The sequence below is a fragment of the Hemitrygon akajei genome, chromosome 7 (genome assembly GCF_048418815.1).
Source record: "Hemitrygon akajei chromosome 7, sHemAka1.3, whole genome shotgun sequence".
Classification (NCBI taxonomy): domain Eukaryota; kingdom Metazoa; phylum Chordata; class Chondrichthyes; order Myliobatiformes; family Dasyatidae; genus Hemitrygon; species Hemitrygon akajei.
Window position 1 is genome coordinate 143,880,061 of NC_133130.1, and position 13,055 is coordinate 143,893,115.

Below are 13,055 nucleotides of genomic sequence, written 5' to 3' on the forward strand. Positions count from 1 at the left end.
TTCATCTCACAATTGCTATATTTATTCCTTATTTCTTTCTTTTTGGCTAACTGAGCCTCCTTAGAAGCTGAGTAAGCGTGATAAATATCTCCGGGTGCTCTGGTTTCCTCCCACAGTCCAAAGACGTACCAGCTGGTAGGTTAATTGGGCATTGTAAGCTGTCTTGTGATTAGGTTAGAGTTAAGTCAGGGGTTGCTGGGAGGTGTGGTTCTAAGAGACAGAAAAGCCTATTCTATATAGGCATCCGTTAGTCTCGTGAGACCATGGATTTGCGCCTTGGAAGGTTTCCAGGGCACAGGCCTGGGCAGGGTTGTATGGGAGACCGGCAGTTGCCCAAGCTGCAAGCCTTCTCCTCTCCACGCCATCGATGTTGTCCAAAGGAAGGGCACCCAAGCAGCTTGGCACCAGTGTCATCGCAAAGCAATGTGTTGTTAAGTGCCTTGCTCAAGGACACAAACATGCTGCCTCAGCTGAGGCTCGAACCAGTGACCTTCAGATCACTAGTCCGATGCCTTATCCACTAGGCCACGCACCAACACCCTATTCCATCTCTAAAACAAATAATAAAAATCAATTTACACACATTTTAAATAACATGTCATTCAAGTTAAGTTGAAACCAAACCAATGGGAAGCTCTCTTCTCTTAGTAATGGAAAGGTCTGATGAAGTCTTGTCCAAAACATTGAATGTTAATTTCCCTCCATAGACACTGCCTGACCCACTGAGTTGCACCAGTATTTTGAGAGTGGTGATCCAGATTTCCACCATCCACTGTGTCTTTTGTTTCGGTGCACAAGGAAATTTGGATCTAGTTGCAACGACCCTTCTCCCCATCCATCAACATACAGAAAATACAGCAAAACTCCAATAACCTGTATTCATTTTTTTTTTTAAATCCAGATAGCTGAATACCTGATTCATTGGATGATGTTTCACACACTCACATTAAATTCATCAGGCCCCTTCTGCAATCCCTATAAACTCACCAAGTTCACTAGAAAAGTGATTACAGTACTGTCTAACATCTAAAAAAAGTCTGTTTTGGGGATTAGTAGTTTCTCAAATAAAAAAACATAAAGTAACTCTTGCTGTTCTTACTGAAATGATTAATATTCTTTGGGTACTTATGGACAGTTATACAATTATAGTCTTTTTATAGGTATTTCTAGTGTTTAAGGATTTTTTGCATAGTTATTTACATGGTATCAGTATTATAATCTGGATTTTTAGTTTTTATTTCAATAAATGTATGTTTTAGGTTTATTTTCTATGTGACAAATTGATGATGATTCTGTAAAAACTAGTTTCATGAAGGTTCTGGACCTGAACTTTATCGTGGAGTTGTCAATCCATTCAGTAATTTTTGCTGCCTTGCTTTTCCTTCCCCTCAGCTGGCTACGTCACCTCACCAGCACTTGTTTATGTCTAGCAGACAAGTACCACAAAATTCAGAACAAGGGGCAAGTCCCCTCTCATTTAAAAAAAAAGGTGGCTTAAAAACCAGGGTACCTACAATATACGATTGACCTCTGTAAACTGTTCCATTGCAGTGCTACACCAGCACTTCTCTTTCTCTGAACAGCAGCCCGCACATGTCATCAGTTCCATTTCATCTACAGTTTCTTCATCATCTTCACTCAAACTATTTCTCCTGTCACGGTGAACATAGATACTGAAAGCACGAGTGTAAAACTCATGTATAATCTCCTGGAAGGGTTGAACACTTGAGAAGAATAACACAGCTTTAACCATGTTGTAGACTTTGTCCCTGAGTGTTCCAGGTCCCACAGTGTTAATCAGTCCTTCTTCAAGCCAAGTCTCCAAATACTTCAGGCTACGTAGATATGGTGCTAGCCTCTGATTTAGTGTACAAAACGCATTGTGCAGAAGCTTTGAGCGCTGTTGTTCTGTCACCATGTTCTCCCTTTGTGTAAGAAAGTCCCAGAACTCCGCTGCAATTTTTTCCTGAAGGTCTATCTGTAGCACCTCCATAAACCATTCCATGAGCACTGATTGCAAACCATAGTGGCATAAAATTTCCAATGCAGTTCGTAGTTCACCCTCAAGAAACTCATGACTCTCCAATCCAGGAACATCCTGAAAAAAAATTTAAACACCATGAACTCAATTTCATTGCACCTCCCCAAAAAAGCCATTAGAACATCAGATGACAAATTGATCTTCTGGAGTGAACAAAATAATTCTTCAGTGCAATGACAATTAATAAAATCTTAAATGCAGCAAACTGAAACACACCTTGATCAAATAACTGGAATAAGGGAGAAAAGACAGTAAAACTCCATGCTTGGGATTTTGGCAGTGCTGGATTGACAGATCTTTAGGACTTTGGGGTGCCATTCATATCAATACTCTTAACACACTTTTAATGAACATTTTTAATATGTTTTAAATGAGAATAATACTTTTTCAAGTGAAACTGCAAAACCGTGACTTAAACAGGACCCCGTGACTCAAAGCATCAAAGAATCCAGGGACCAGTGAGCCAGATGCTGAAGCCAACAGGATCTCCAAACAGTAAGATAGCGTTCATCAGTCTTATGTACATGGAGCTTCTTGCACACACAACAAAATTGAGTGAGTTAGTCACTTTATGATCATTTATTTCATATATTTCTGATTTGATTAAATATAATACTATCACACATATACAGCTTTGTGAAAAAGTCTTAGACACATATATAGCTAGGGTGCCCAAGATTTTTGCAGAGTGCAGAAGTAATTTTATGCAATGCACTGTACTGCTGCCACAAAAAAGTGACATCTGTAAGTGATGATAAACTTGATTTGATACGGGTCTCTATTGTGGACTGAGAATGGGAAGGGGACAAGCAGAGGGGAGGAACCACCAGAGAAACATTCTGTAATGATCAATAAACCAATTGCTAGGAATCAAATTACTTTGCCTGGTGTCTCAAGGTGGGGGGGGGGGGTGTCTGCACCGGCGTCGCCAGCCGGCCCCGGCACTCCTCCTCTGCCCCCGTCCCACACCCCTCCCGCAGCGCTCCACCCTCGTCATCCCCAACAACCTTTACTCCCGCTGTTTACAAACTCGCTCTCCACTCCACGTTACAAATACGGAATTAAGCAAAAGTCTCGGGGTATCCTAGTGCTCCCTCGCCTCCTCAATAAAAACTGTCACGATGTGATTCTGAATTAGTTTCTTGACAAGTAACGGGTGGGCTACGTGCTTAAGACTTTTTGCACAGTACTGTAAATAGGGAAGAGATAAAATTAAAACAAAAAGATACCAACCTCCTCTCCATACCACTCCTTCCCCAACCCCATTCTCCCTCCTGTACTTCACTTCACCATCCCTCCACACATTTCCCCCTCTTCCACATCCTTCCTTCCCTCCATCCCAGGAAGTATCTGTGTTTCTATCCCCTGGTAGACAACCAGATACTAATCATCATACCAAGCCGAGGGAGCCGGGTGCCAAACCGACACTCAGCCGATTCCAGGCGGCTGACAAACCGAGCTCCTGCGAATCCGGTCTCGCTGCCGCCATCGCCGGCCGCCTAACACCACGCATGCGTGCGAACCACTCCGCTCACGGGCTCGAAGGAGATGCAATGCGCATGTGTGAAAATTGAACCGCTTTTGGTTTTACCACACCGTGCTGGTCCCTCGCCTGCTCAACGAAAACTGTCACGATGTGATTATGAAGTAGTTTCATGACAAGTAAACGGGAGGGCGTTCCTGAGATGCACCAGCCAAAATCTGTGTCGAACCCTATGCGTCAAATGAACGCGACGTCGCTGATTGATTACGTGCCGCGGTCGGTTGTTGCCGGGAGGCGGCTGGTACCGGGTTGTCGGGATTTGAGAAGCGGCGGCCCCAATGTTTCGCCGTGAGCCTCCGGGATCTGCGCTGTAAACATACAACAATGAATCGTTAAATGTAAGGGGGATGCGGTTTCGAGAAGGGTGAGACAAGGCGGGGATACGACGTAATGGAGCGAATAGATACATGTGGGCCGAAGGGCCTGTACTATTCTGTGTTCTATGCATAGACCTTGAGTCCTTGTTTTGTCGTGTGATATGACTCGTCTCACGGTGTAAATATCCCAAGTATAACAAGAGGGCAGGTTTCAAATGTCACAGAAAAGCTTCGAACAGACCCGACATCGAGGGAAAAAAAGTAATTGGACTATTGACCTCCGCCAAAGGTTTTTAATTTTACTAAACTTACTGGGTTTGGCTTGGAAAGCGTGAATTTATATTCATTGTATACTCTTGTGCAACTTGTGAAAATAGCACGAAGCTACAAGTACTGGAATAAACAGAAATTGGTTCGGAACGTCCGCAGATCGGGAACTGTTGTGGGGTTGGGTGATGTGTCTGGTGAGTTCAGTCTGGAGATATAGCTGTACACAGTCTATCAATAACTTGTTCACGGGAGTAAGTTTTCTCAGATTACAGCACTTGGAGGCTGTACGAATCATATGGCAGATGCAGAGAGGACCTAGACGATTTAATCTGGATAATTGAATGAGTAAGTGTGTGGTGAATGCAGTAATTGATTTATCTTGAAATCAGCAGAGCTGTTAGACTAGATTTTGAGCACGAGTTCCGAAAAAAGTAGTAGGGCCATTTGTGTCATTTGGCGTTCTTGAGATCGTTGGGTTATTCGGCAGTTGGCAAGGACCAATAAAAGGGAATTTAGTTTAAACAGAGTGGCCATTGATGGAGTGGGTCAATCACAAACGAGAAAATCTGCAGATGGTGGAAATCCAAACAACACATGCACAATGCTGGAGGAACTCAGCAGGCCAGGTAGCATCTATGGAAAAGAGTATAGTTGAAATTTTGGGCCGAGACCCTTCATCAGGACTGGAGAAGAAAAGATGAGAAGTCAGAGTAAGAAGGTGGAGGGAGGGGAGGAAGAAGTATGGGTGGTAGATGACAGGTGCAACCAGGAAGGGGGGGTGGAGTGAAGTAAAGAGCTGGGAAGTCGATTGATGAAAGAGATCAGGGCGTGAGAAGGAGGAATCTGATAGGCGAGGACAGAAGACCCTGGAAGAAAGGGAAGGGGGAGGAGTACCAGAGGGAGGTGATGGGCTGGTAAGGAGATGAGGTCAGAGGGGCAAAGGGGGATGGGGAATGATGAAGGGGGAAGGCATTACCAGAAGTTTGATAAATCAATATTCATGCCATGAGGTTGGAGACTACCTAGACAGAATATAAGGTGTTGCTCCTCCAACCCGAGTGTTGCCTCATCATGGCATTTTTGTTGTTCATTGCTGCTTAGTAATGTAGAGAGAATGGGTCGAACCAATGTCAGTCGTGTGTTCTTCATGTCAGATGTGGGAGTTCTGGGAGATCTCCTGTCTCCCTGTAAACTGCATCTGCATGAAATGCATCCAACTACTGCTTCTTACACACCGTGTTAGGGAACTGGAGCAGCAGCTGATGACCTTCGGCTTGTATGGGGGAAGGAGGACGTGATAGATTGGACCTACAGGGTGGTAGTCACCTCTAAGTTGCAGGAATCAGGTAGCTAGGCAACTGTCAGGGGAGGGAAAAGAAATAGACAGTGCAGAGTACCCCTGTGTCCCCGCCCCCAATAGCAGCTGAAAAACTCAGGAACAATATAGGGGGTGGAGTTTGAAAAGGTGCAAAAACAAGATGGTTGCTGTCATGGGTGACTTCAGCTTCTCTGATATTGATTGGCACTTCCTTAGTGCAACATTTTAGATAGGGTGTAATTTGTTTGGTGTGTCCAGGAAGAATTCCTGACACAATAAATAGACATTCTGACTAAAGGAGAGGCCATAATGATCTGGAGCTAGACAATGAAATCAGGTCAGGTGTCAGATCTCTCGGTGAGTGAACATTTCAGAGACTGTGACCACAACTCCCTGACCACTACCATAGCCTTAGACAGGGACAGGAGCAGATGGTATGGGAAAGTATTTAATTGGAAGAGGGGAATTATGATGCTATTAGGTAGGAACTTGGGAGCATCAATTGGGAACGGATGGACTCGGAAATGCACGATGGAAATATTGATGTTGCTTAGGGAGCTCTTACGTGGGGCTCTGGATAGGCTTGTCTCATTGAGACAGGAAAGGAACCATGGCTGACAAGAAATATGGAACTTCGTGTCAAGAGGAAGGAAGGAGCTTACTTAAGGTTTAGGAAGCTAGGATCAGACAGGGCTCTGGAGGGATGCAAGGTAGCCAGGAAGGAGCTTAAGAATGTCGTTAGTTAGAAGGGGGCATGAAAAGGCCTTGTCAAGTAGGATTAAGGAAAACACCAAGACATTCTATACATATGTGAGGATCAGGGAGATGACTGGAGTAAGAGTAGGACTGATCAGGGAGAGAAGAGAAAACATGCTTGAAATCAGAGGAGGTAGGGGCCGCTCTCAGTGAGTACTTTGCTTCAGTATTCACCAGTGAGAGGGGCCTTAACATTTGTGAGGACAGGGTAAAGCAGGCTGATATGCTGGAATATGTCAACATTAAGAAAAAGAAAGTGCTGGAACTTTTGAAAAACATTAGATAGATAAGTCCTCAGGGTTGGAGAGAATATACCCCAGATTACTACGGAAAGCAAGGGAAGAGATTGCTGTGCCTTTGGTGATGATATTTACGTCCTCACTGGCCTCAGGAGAAGTACCAGATGATTTGGGTGGCAGATGTTATTCCTTTGTACAAGAAAGGGAGTAGGAATAACCCTGGGAATTATAGACTAGTGAGTCTTACTTCAGTGGTAGGCATATTATTGGAGAAGATTCCTAGAAGGCAGAAGGTGGTTGTAGTTGGAGTGTATGCTGCCTGGAGGTTGGTAACGAGAAGTGTCCATGGGAATCTGCTCTGTGACCCCTGCTCTTTGTGATTTCTTTAAATAACTTGGATGGGAAAGTGGAAGGCTGGGTTAGAAAGTCTGCAAATGACACAAAGGTTGGTGGAGTTGAGGATAGTATAGAAGATTGTTGTAGGATACAGTGGAATATTGGCAGGATGCAGAGCTGAGCTGACAAATGGCAGGTGGAGTTCAATCCAGAGAAGTATGAACTGATTCACTTCAGGTCAGATTTGAATGCAGAAAACAGGGCTAATGGCACAATTTTTGGCAATGTAAGGGATCAGAGGGATCTTGGGGCCCATGTCCATAGTTCCCTCAAAGATGCACACAAGTTAATAGGGTAGTTAAGAAGGTCTGATATGCTGGCCTTCATTAGTCAGGGGATCAAGTTCAAGAGCCACAAGATAATGTTGCAGCTCTATAAAACCTTGCTTAGACCATACTTGGAATATTGTGCTCAGTTCTGGTCACCTCATTATAGGAAAGATATAGAAGCTTTAAAGGGGAGGCAGAAGAGATTTACCAGGATGCGAGAGCATATCTTATATGTCCCTACCTGTTTTGACATTACCTAAAAATACTCTCTGACCTTTGGTGACTTTAAACATGCTGTAGGAATACAAGTTGTTATATTTATGTACAAAGCATTGGGTATGACTCAGTGCTAGAGATGTTGTCATGGTGCTGGGGAAATCGTGCACACATTGGTTGCCTACTCTGCCAGTGGGACCAGAACATTTTGCAGGAGGTAGTTTTTCATAGTGCATGCTGTCAGTTCTCCATATCTCTGATGCATACAGGTGGGTAGGGAACCTTGCAAACTGCAATCTAGCAAGGCACCGATATCACACCAGTAAATATCCCCAATGGTACTTACTGACTAAGATGCTTACTGGAGCAGAGTTGATCTACAATATGGGGGGAAATATTCAACCTGTATCACTTCAAAACAGAACCAAGATCACACCAGTTTCGGGCAATGAATTGCAACATGTGGGCAATTCTTGCAAGTGTGGACACTTGGTGATTGAACCCCTCATCATCGATTCCTTCCCTGAACTGTATGAGAAAATTGGGTCTTTCACAAAACATCCAGTTCCAGTACTGTTTTTGACCTGAGAAAAATGTTCAGAGATCAAGACCTCAAATCCAGCATCAAGATTACAGTTGGCTAATTTGCAGATCTTAGAAGATTTCTTTACAATCTTCCCTCTGATCACACCTGCAAATCTACTCTTCACCCTGAGAGTCAGCACTGAAATCCATGCAAGGAAGTGACATGGTGTTTACCACTTACTGGATACCCACACAACATGCTAGAAACATCTAGGGCTGGAGCAAAACAGTGCACCTGACTATGAATGTTTTATTTTGAAAACTGCAGGGTTTTTGACATTTTTATTTCATATTTGAAAGAAGATAATGTCAATAGCTTACCTTTTTTGATCATATCTTTCTTTCCTTCTTTGAAACTGACTTCACTTTAAACTAATTTTGTGAGTTCTGACTTTAGCAGCTCGGTGTGCATTGATGATTCTATAGTTATCAGACCAAAGCCATTGAGTTCTTAGAGCTTGTCCTGTCTGGACATTGCATGTGGAGGCTTGCAGAGTTGCTTCAGATACCTAGTAATGTCAGTGCGTTGTAAAGTCCACAAAATGTTTCTCCCCTTCGATTGACTGCACAATATTCAGGTTCTTGATTTGTTGTTATCAATGGAATTTCCTGGGCAAAAATTATTGACTATAATTTGTGCTTAAGCAGTAACAACATTCAAGTACTGTTGTTCTGGCTGTAAAGCTCTTAAGAATGTCTTAGGGTTTTGAAATACATTGTGTAATTGCAGTTTTTTAAACTTCTCACAGATAACCACAATCATTACTGGTTGATGTGAAGATGAGGCCCCAGCTCCTGACCTGGGATGTGAAAGGCACTCTACTCCGTGTTCGCCATTCAGTCGGTGAGCTGTACTCCTCAGAGGCCAAGCTCCACGGAATCCAGCTGGAGGCCAAAGCTCTTGACAAATCATTTCTAGCCGCGCTCCAAATGCAAGACAAGCTGTTCCCCAACTATGGCCGAGACCAGGGTCTGAGCTCCCAGCAGTGGTGGATAGACGTGGTCAAAAAGACTTTCTGTCACTGTGGAGTGAGCAATGAGCAGGTACTGTCCCCAATGGCAGTGAATCTTTATCGTCAGTTCTGCAGTGCTGGCAACTGGCAAGTGTTTAGTGATGTGGAGAACACACTGACACACTGCAGGAACCTGGGTATCAGCATGGCAGTGATTTCCAACTTTGATCGCCGCCTGGAGAAGATTTTAACCAGTTGTAACCTGCGGCAGTATTTCAAGTTTGTGTTGACATCTGAAGATGTTGGAACCGCCAAGCCAGATCAACGGATCTTCGCTGCCGCCCTGAGCCTTGCCCAAGTGGAACCCAAGCAGGCCATGCACATTGGAGATGATGTGGGGATGGATTACCTGGCAGCCAGGGCCATTGGAATGGAGAGCTACCTGATCTGCAGAAGACAGGAGGAACTCTCTGTTGCAAAGGGGTTGGTGCCCAAGGCCCACATCCTCCATTCCCTGCAGCAATTGTGTGGTCTCATTAACTGAATGCTTAGTGGTGTTCATGTGAGCGTGTCCAAATCAGCACTCACTGAACGAACCCTAACATTCAGAATTCTGATGGTTATTGGAAGGCTCAAGTAGGATTTCTTCCTGAGACAATTAGCAGTATGAGCTTGTATAAACCTGAGTAATGACGCAGAGGGGGCCTGTCTGGATTCCTAGTAGATGCTCTCTGTCTAGGCAATCAGCAGAGGAATTCTAAAAATTTCTGGTGGTGTGTCGTCAGTTGATGACATTTATCAAAAAGAATCCAGCAATTAACATTCTGCTGTTGTGGTTTCTTCATTTCTGAAATGGTTTTTTTTATTTGATTGGTTTCTCATATTCAGTGTGAAAAAATGTTATTTTACTTTAAATCAGTGTCTGTACAACCTGTCTCAATGGAATGTGAGATAAGTGTTTTTGCCTGGAAACATTCACTGGGTATTAGTGTGTACAGCCATGCTAACAGATTGGAATGGTAAGACAATAAATGTTATGAATAAAATGCCTTCTGAGAAATCGGTGCTCCACCTTAACAGAATGCACTGAGCTACTGTGGACTTGATGGACACTCCATATGTAATTAAATACCAGTTTACGCAGATGTATTGTTGCTTAACTAGAAAGTTCACTAAGGCACAAAGTTCCCTACACTTAAAAGAGTACTGGAGCCTTGCTTTAATTTCCCCTGGTCTAATCATCTAACGGGCTCAGTACACTGATTAGAAAGGCTGGCTCTGTTATAGGAGTCAAACTGGACTCACTGGAGGCTGTGGTAGAACAAAGGACCCCACGGAAAATCCTGGACAATGTTCTCACCCTCTGTATGCCACCCTGGCTGAACAGAGGAGCACTTTTAGTAACAGACTAAGACAACTGCGCTGCTCCAAAGAGCGCAGTAAGAGGTCATTCTTACCCTCGGCCATTAGGCTCTATTATAATAAGTCGACCTATAGCCGGGTAAGTGATGACCCCTCCTGCAAGACTGTGGTAACTTATTTTTTATTCTTTCTACTTCTCTCCTAATATTTATATGTGTGCACTTGTAATGCTACTGTGACACTGTAATTTCCTTTGGGATCAATAAAGTATCTGTCTATCTGAAACACATCACAGTTCATCACAGCAGTCTGCAAACAAAAAAAATAGGAAATAAATATATTTATTAAAAATAAGAAGCATGGAAATCTCAAAAAGCTAAATGGGTTCAGCAGTGTTTTAGAGAAGAGAGTTTGCTATACGCTTAGCTACAGCTACTTATGTGGGACTTCGTTCCTGCCACATTTTGGAATGTACTGGCAAACTATTCAGCAGGGCATCCAGAGAAGTGTAGTTAATGTTATTTTACCATTAATGTTAATGTTAATGTTAATGTTAATGTTATTTTACCATTGACTCCCATGGGCAAAGTAATAAAATCTTTAATGGTTTACGAAGTGAAAACTTAAATATGGTCTTCATTATAGATTAACAGCTTTCTGTCTTCTCCAAAAATTCTCAATTTGAGAGTTGGCCATACAAGTCTGCTCTGCCATTTCATCATGGCTGATCCACTTTTCCCCTCAGCCCCAATCTCCTGCCTTCCTCCAATATCCCTTCACTCTTGAATCAAAATGCCATTCAAATCTACATTGCATAAACTAGACCAACAGACACTATCTACATTCCCCCAATGGTTCAAGCAGACCAACAATAAATAGAAACTGCAAAAGTTTGTGCTTCTCATCTTGGCCATCCTTGTTTTGATGCATCAGAGTCTCCTGCCTGATGGTAGAAAGTCAAAGAGGATGCTGGATGGACTAAGGGCCATACTCTTTTATGATACTAAGGGCCCTGTGTATGCAGTGCTCCTGATAAATGTCCTAGATGGAGGGTTGGGAGACCCCTATGATCCTCTCAGCCGTTCTCACAGTCCTTTGTAGGGACTTCCATTCCGATGCTCGGCTGCTCCCATACCAGGTGGAGATGCAACTTGTCAGGACGTTCTCAGTGGTGCTCCTGTACAATGCCGTTAAGGTGGGGGGAGCCTTGTTTGCCTCAATCTTCTTAGATAGTGGAGTTGCTGCTACGCCTTCTTGTTCAGGGAGATGTTATTAAAGGACCAAGTGAGGTCATTGGTGATGTGAAATCCCAGGAACTAATTCTGCTCCTATATCTTAAGCTGATAGGTAAAATTGGGAGGTTTGAAGGGGATGATGGATAGTTGAAGCTAGGAAGTAGGAGACGAGACAGACTATAGCGACAGAGGCAGGAAGGTGACGTGGAGCCAAATAGGGGAGGAAGGATGATGGTCAGATGGAATCAGAATCAGGTTTATTATCACTGGCATGTGACGTGTAATTTGTTAACTTAGTAGCAGCAGTTCAATGCAATACATAATAGAAGAGAGAAAAAAATAAATAACATTTAAAAAAAAGTAAATCAATTACAGTATACGTATATTGAATAGATTTTAATGTTCAAAAAACACAGAAATGCTGTATGTTAGAAAAAGGTAATGTCCATTTAGGAATCGGATGGCAGGGGGGAAGAAGCTGTTCCTGAACCACTGAGTGTGTGCCTTCAGGTTTTTATACCTCCTTCCTGATGGTAACAGTGAGAAAAGGGCAAATTCTGGGTGCTGGAGGTCCTTAACAATGGACACTGCCTTTCTGAGACACTGCTCCCTAAAGATATCCTGGGTACTTTATAGGCTGGTACCCAAGATGGAGCTGACTAGATTTACTAACTCCTGCAGCTTCTATCGGTCCTGTGCAGTAGCCCCCGCCTCCCCCCATACCAGACAGTGATGCAGCTCGTCAGAATGCTCTAGGTGGGGAGGAGAAATTGTAGTAACAAACGTGATAACATTGAGGATTTCCATATGATAACAGGAGACAGCACAAATACGGTCAAGAAAGTAGCTGAGAAAGATGTGGTGAAGGGTGCCTATGTGAGTTTAGAACTTAGACAGCTTCACGTGACCAAAGAAAAGCAAGCGTAGCAAGGGCCGAGGTGAATCCCCATAGATACCCCTTTGAAGAGTACAAAGTGGTAGGAGTCAAGACAGATTCCAGTATCCACAGTCTCTCCCGAGTCCAGTGAACTTCTTGAGTATATTTAATAATTTGTCTTCAACTACTTTCTATGGAGGAGAATTGCATCGGCCTAAGACACGGGGGGTGGGGGGGGGTGAAGGAAATTCCTTCTCATTTTGTCCTTCATCTTTGGACAATGTCTCCTCCTGAACTCCCTACAAACAGCATAACATGAGATGTGTTCATTAATGTAAGCTTTGCACTGTTACAAGTTGCATTGGTGCAGCAGTATAAAGAGCACCAAACAAATACTGACTGGCCGATCTACATCATAGTGAGTAATGGGCGCCGAAAGTCGCAACTGATCTCAGAAAAGGTGAAAAACAACTGTTTCATATTCTTATTTTTATTCTTTTTAACATTGCTTTGCTTAGGAGCATTCGGGCAAGCAAGGTATGGAAGAAGCAGAGACACTGATTCCATTGCTCATGTGCATGAACTTTTGTACAGTGTTGAATTGTTACAGAATTACAACGTTGCCCTTCAATTCAGTCTGTGTTTTGTCTATGATAGGTGCATCTTGCATTTGAGTGA

The 13,055-nt window shown here is 43.3% G+C and overlaps 2 protein-coding genes across 3 annotated transcripts in view; one reads left to right on the top strand and one right to left on the bottom strand.

Annotated features, from left to right (window-relative positions):
* anapc2 (anaphase promoting complex subunit 2) overlaps nt 1–3,640 on the bottom strand; it is a 28,320-nt gene extending 24,680 nt beyond the window's left edge. The window contains exons 1-2 of the mRNA XM_073052170.1: nt 3,438–3,640; nt 1,515–2,098 (exon numbers count right to left, since the gene is read on the bottom strand). Of these exons, the coding sequence (XP_072908271.1) occupies nt 1,515–2,098; nt 3,438–3,554 (701 nt within the window). The 5' untranslated portion in view covers nt 3,555–3,640. The remainder of the gene's footprint in view (nt 1–1,514; nt 2,099–3,437) is intronic.
* A 96-nt stretch (nt 3,641–3,736) lies between these two features.
* On the top strand, nt 3,737–10,893 carry hdhd3 (haloacid dehalogenase-like hydrolase domain containing 3). 2 transcript variants are annotated; one of them, XM_073052171.1, is made up of 2 exons: nt 3,737–3,922; nt 8,700–10,893. In XM_073052171.1, exon 2 carries the CDS (start codon nt 8,731–8,733, stop codon nt 9,445–9,447), a length of 717 nt encoding a protein of 238 aa, XP_072908272.1. In that variant the 5' UTR covers nt 3,737–3,922; nt 8,700–8,730; the 3' UTR covers nt 9,448–10,893. The 2 variants fall into 2 exon arrangements, with proteins under 2 accessions (XP_072908272.1, XP_072908273.1); XM_073052172.1 differs by lacking the exon at nt 3,737–3,922 and adding an exon at nt 4,225–4,365.
* Nucleotides 10,894–13,055: the final 2,162 nt, after the last annotated feature.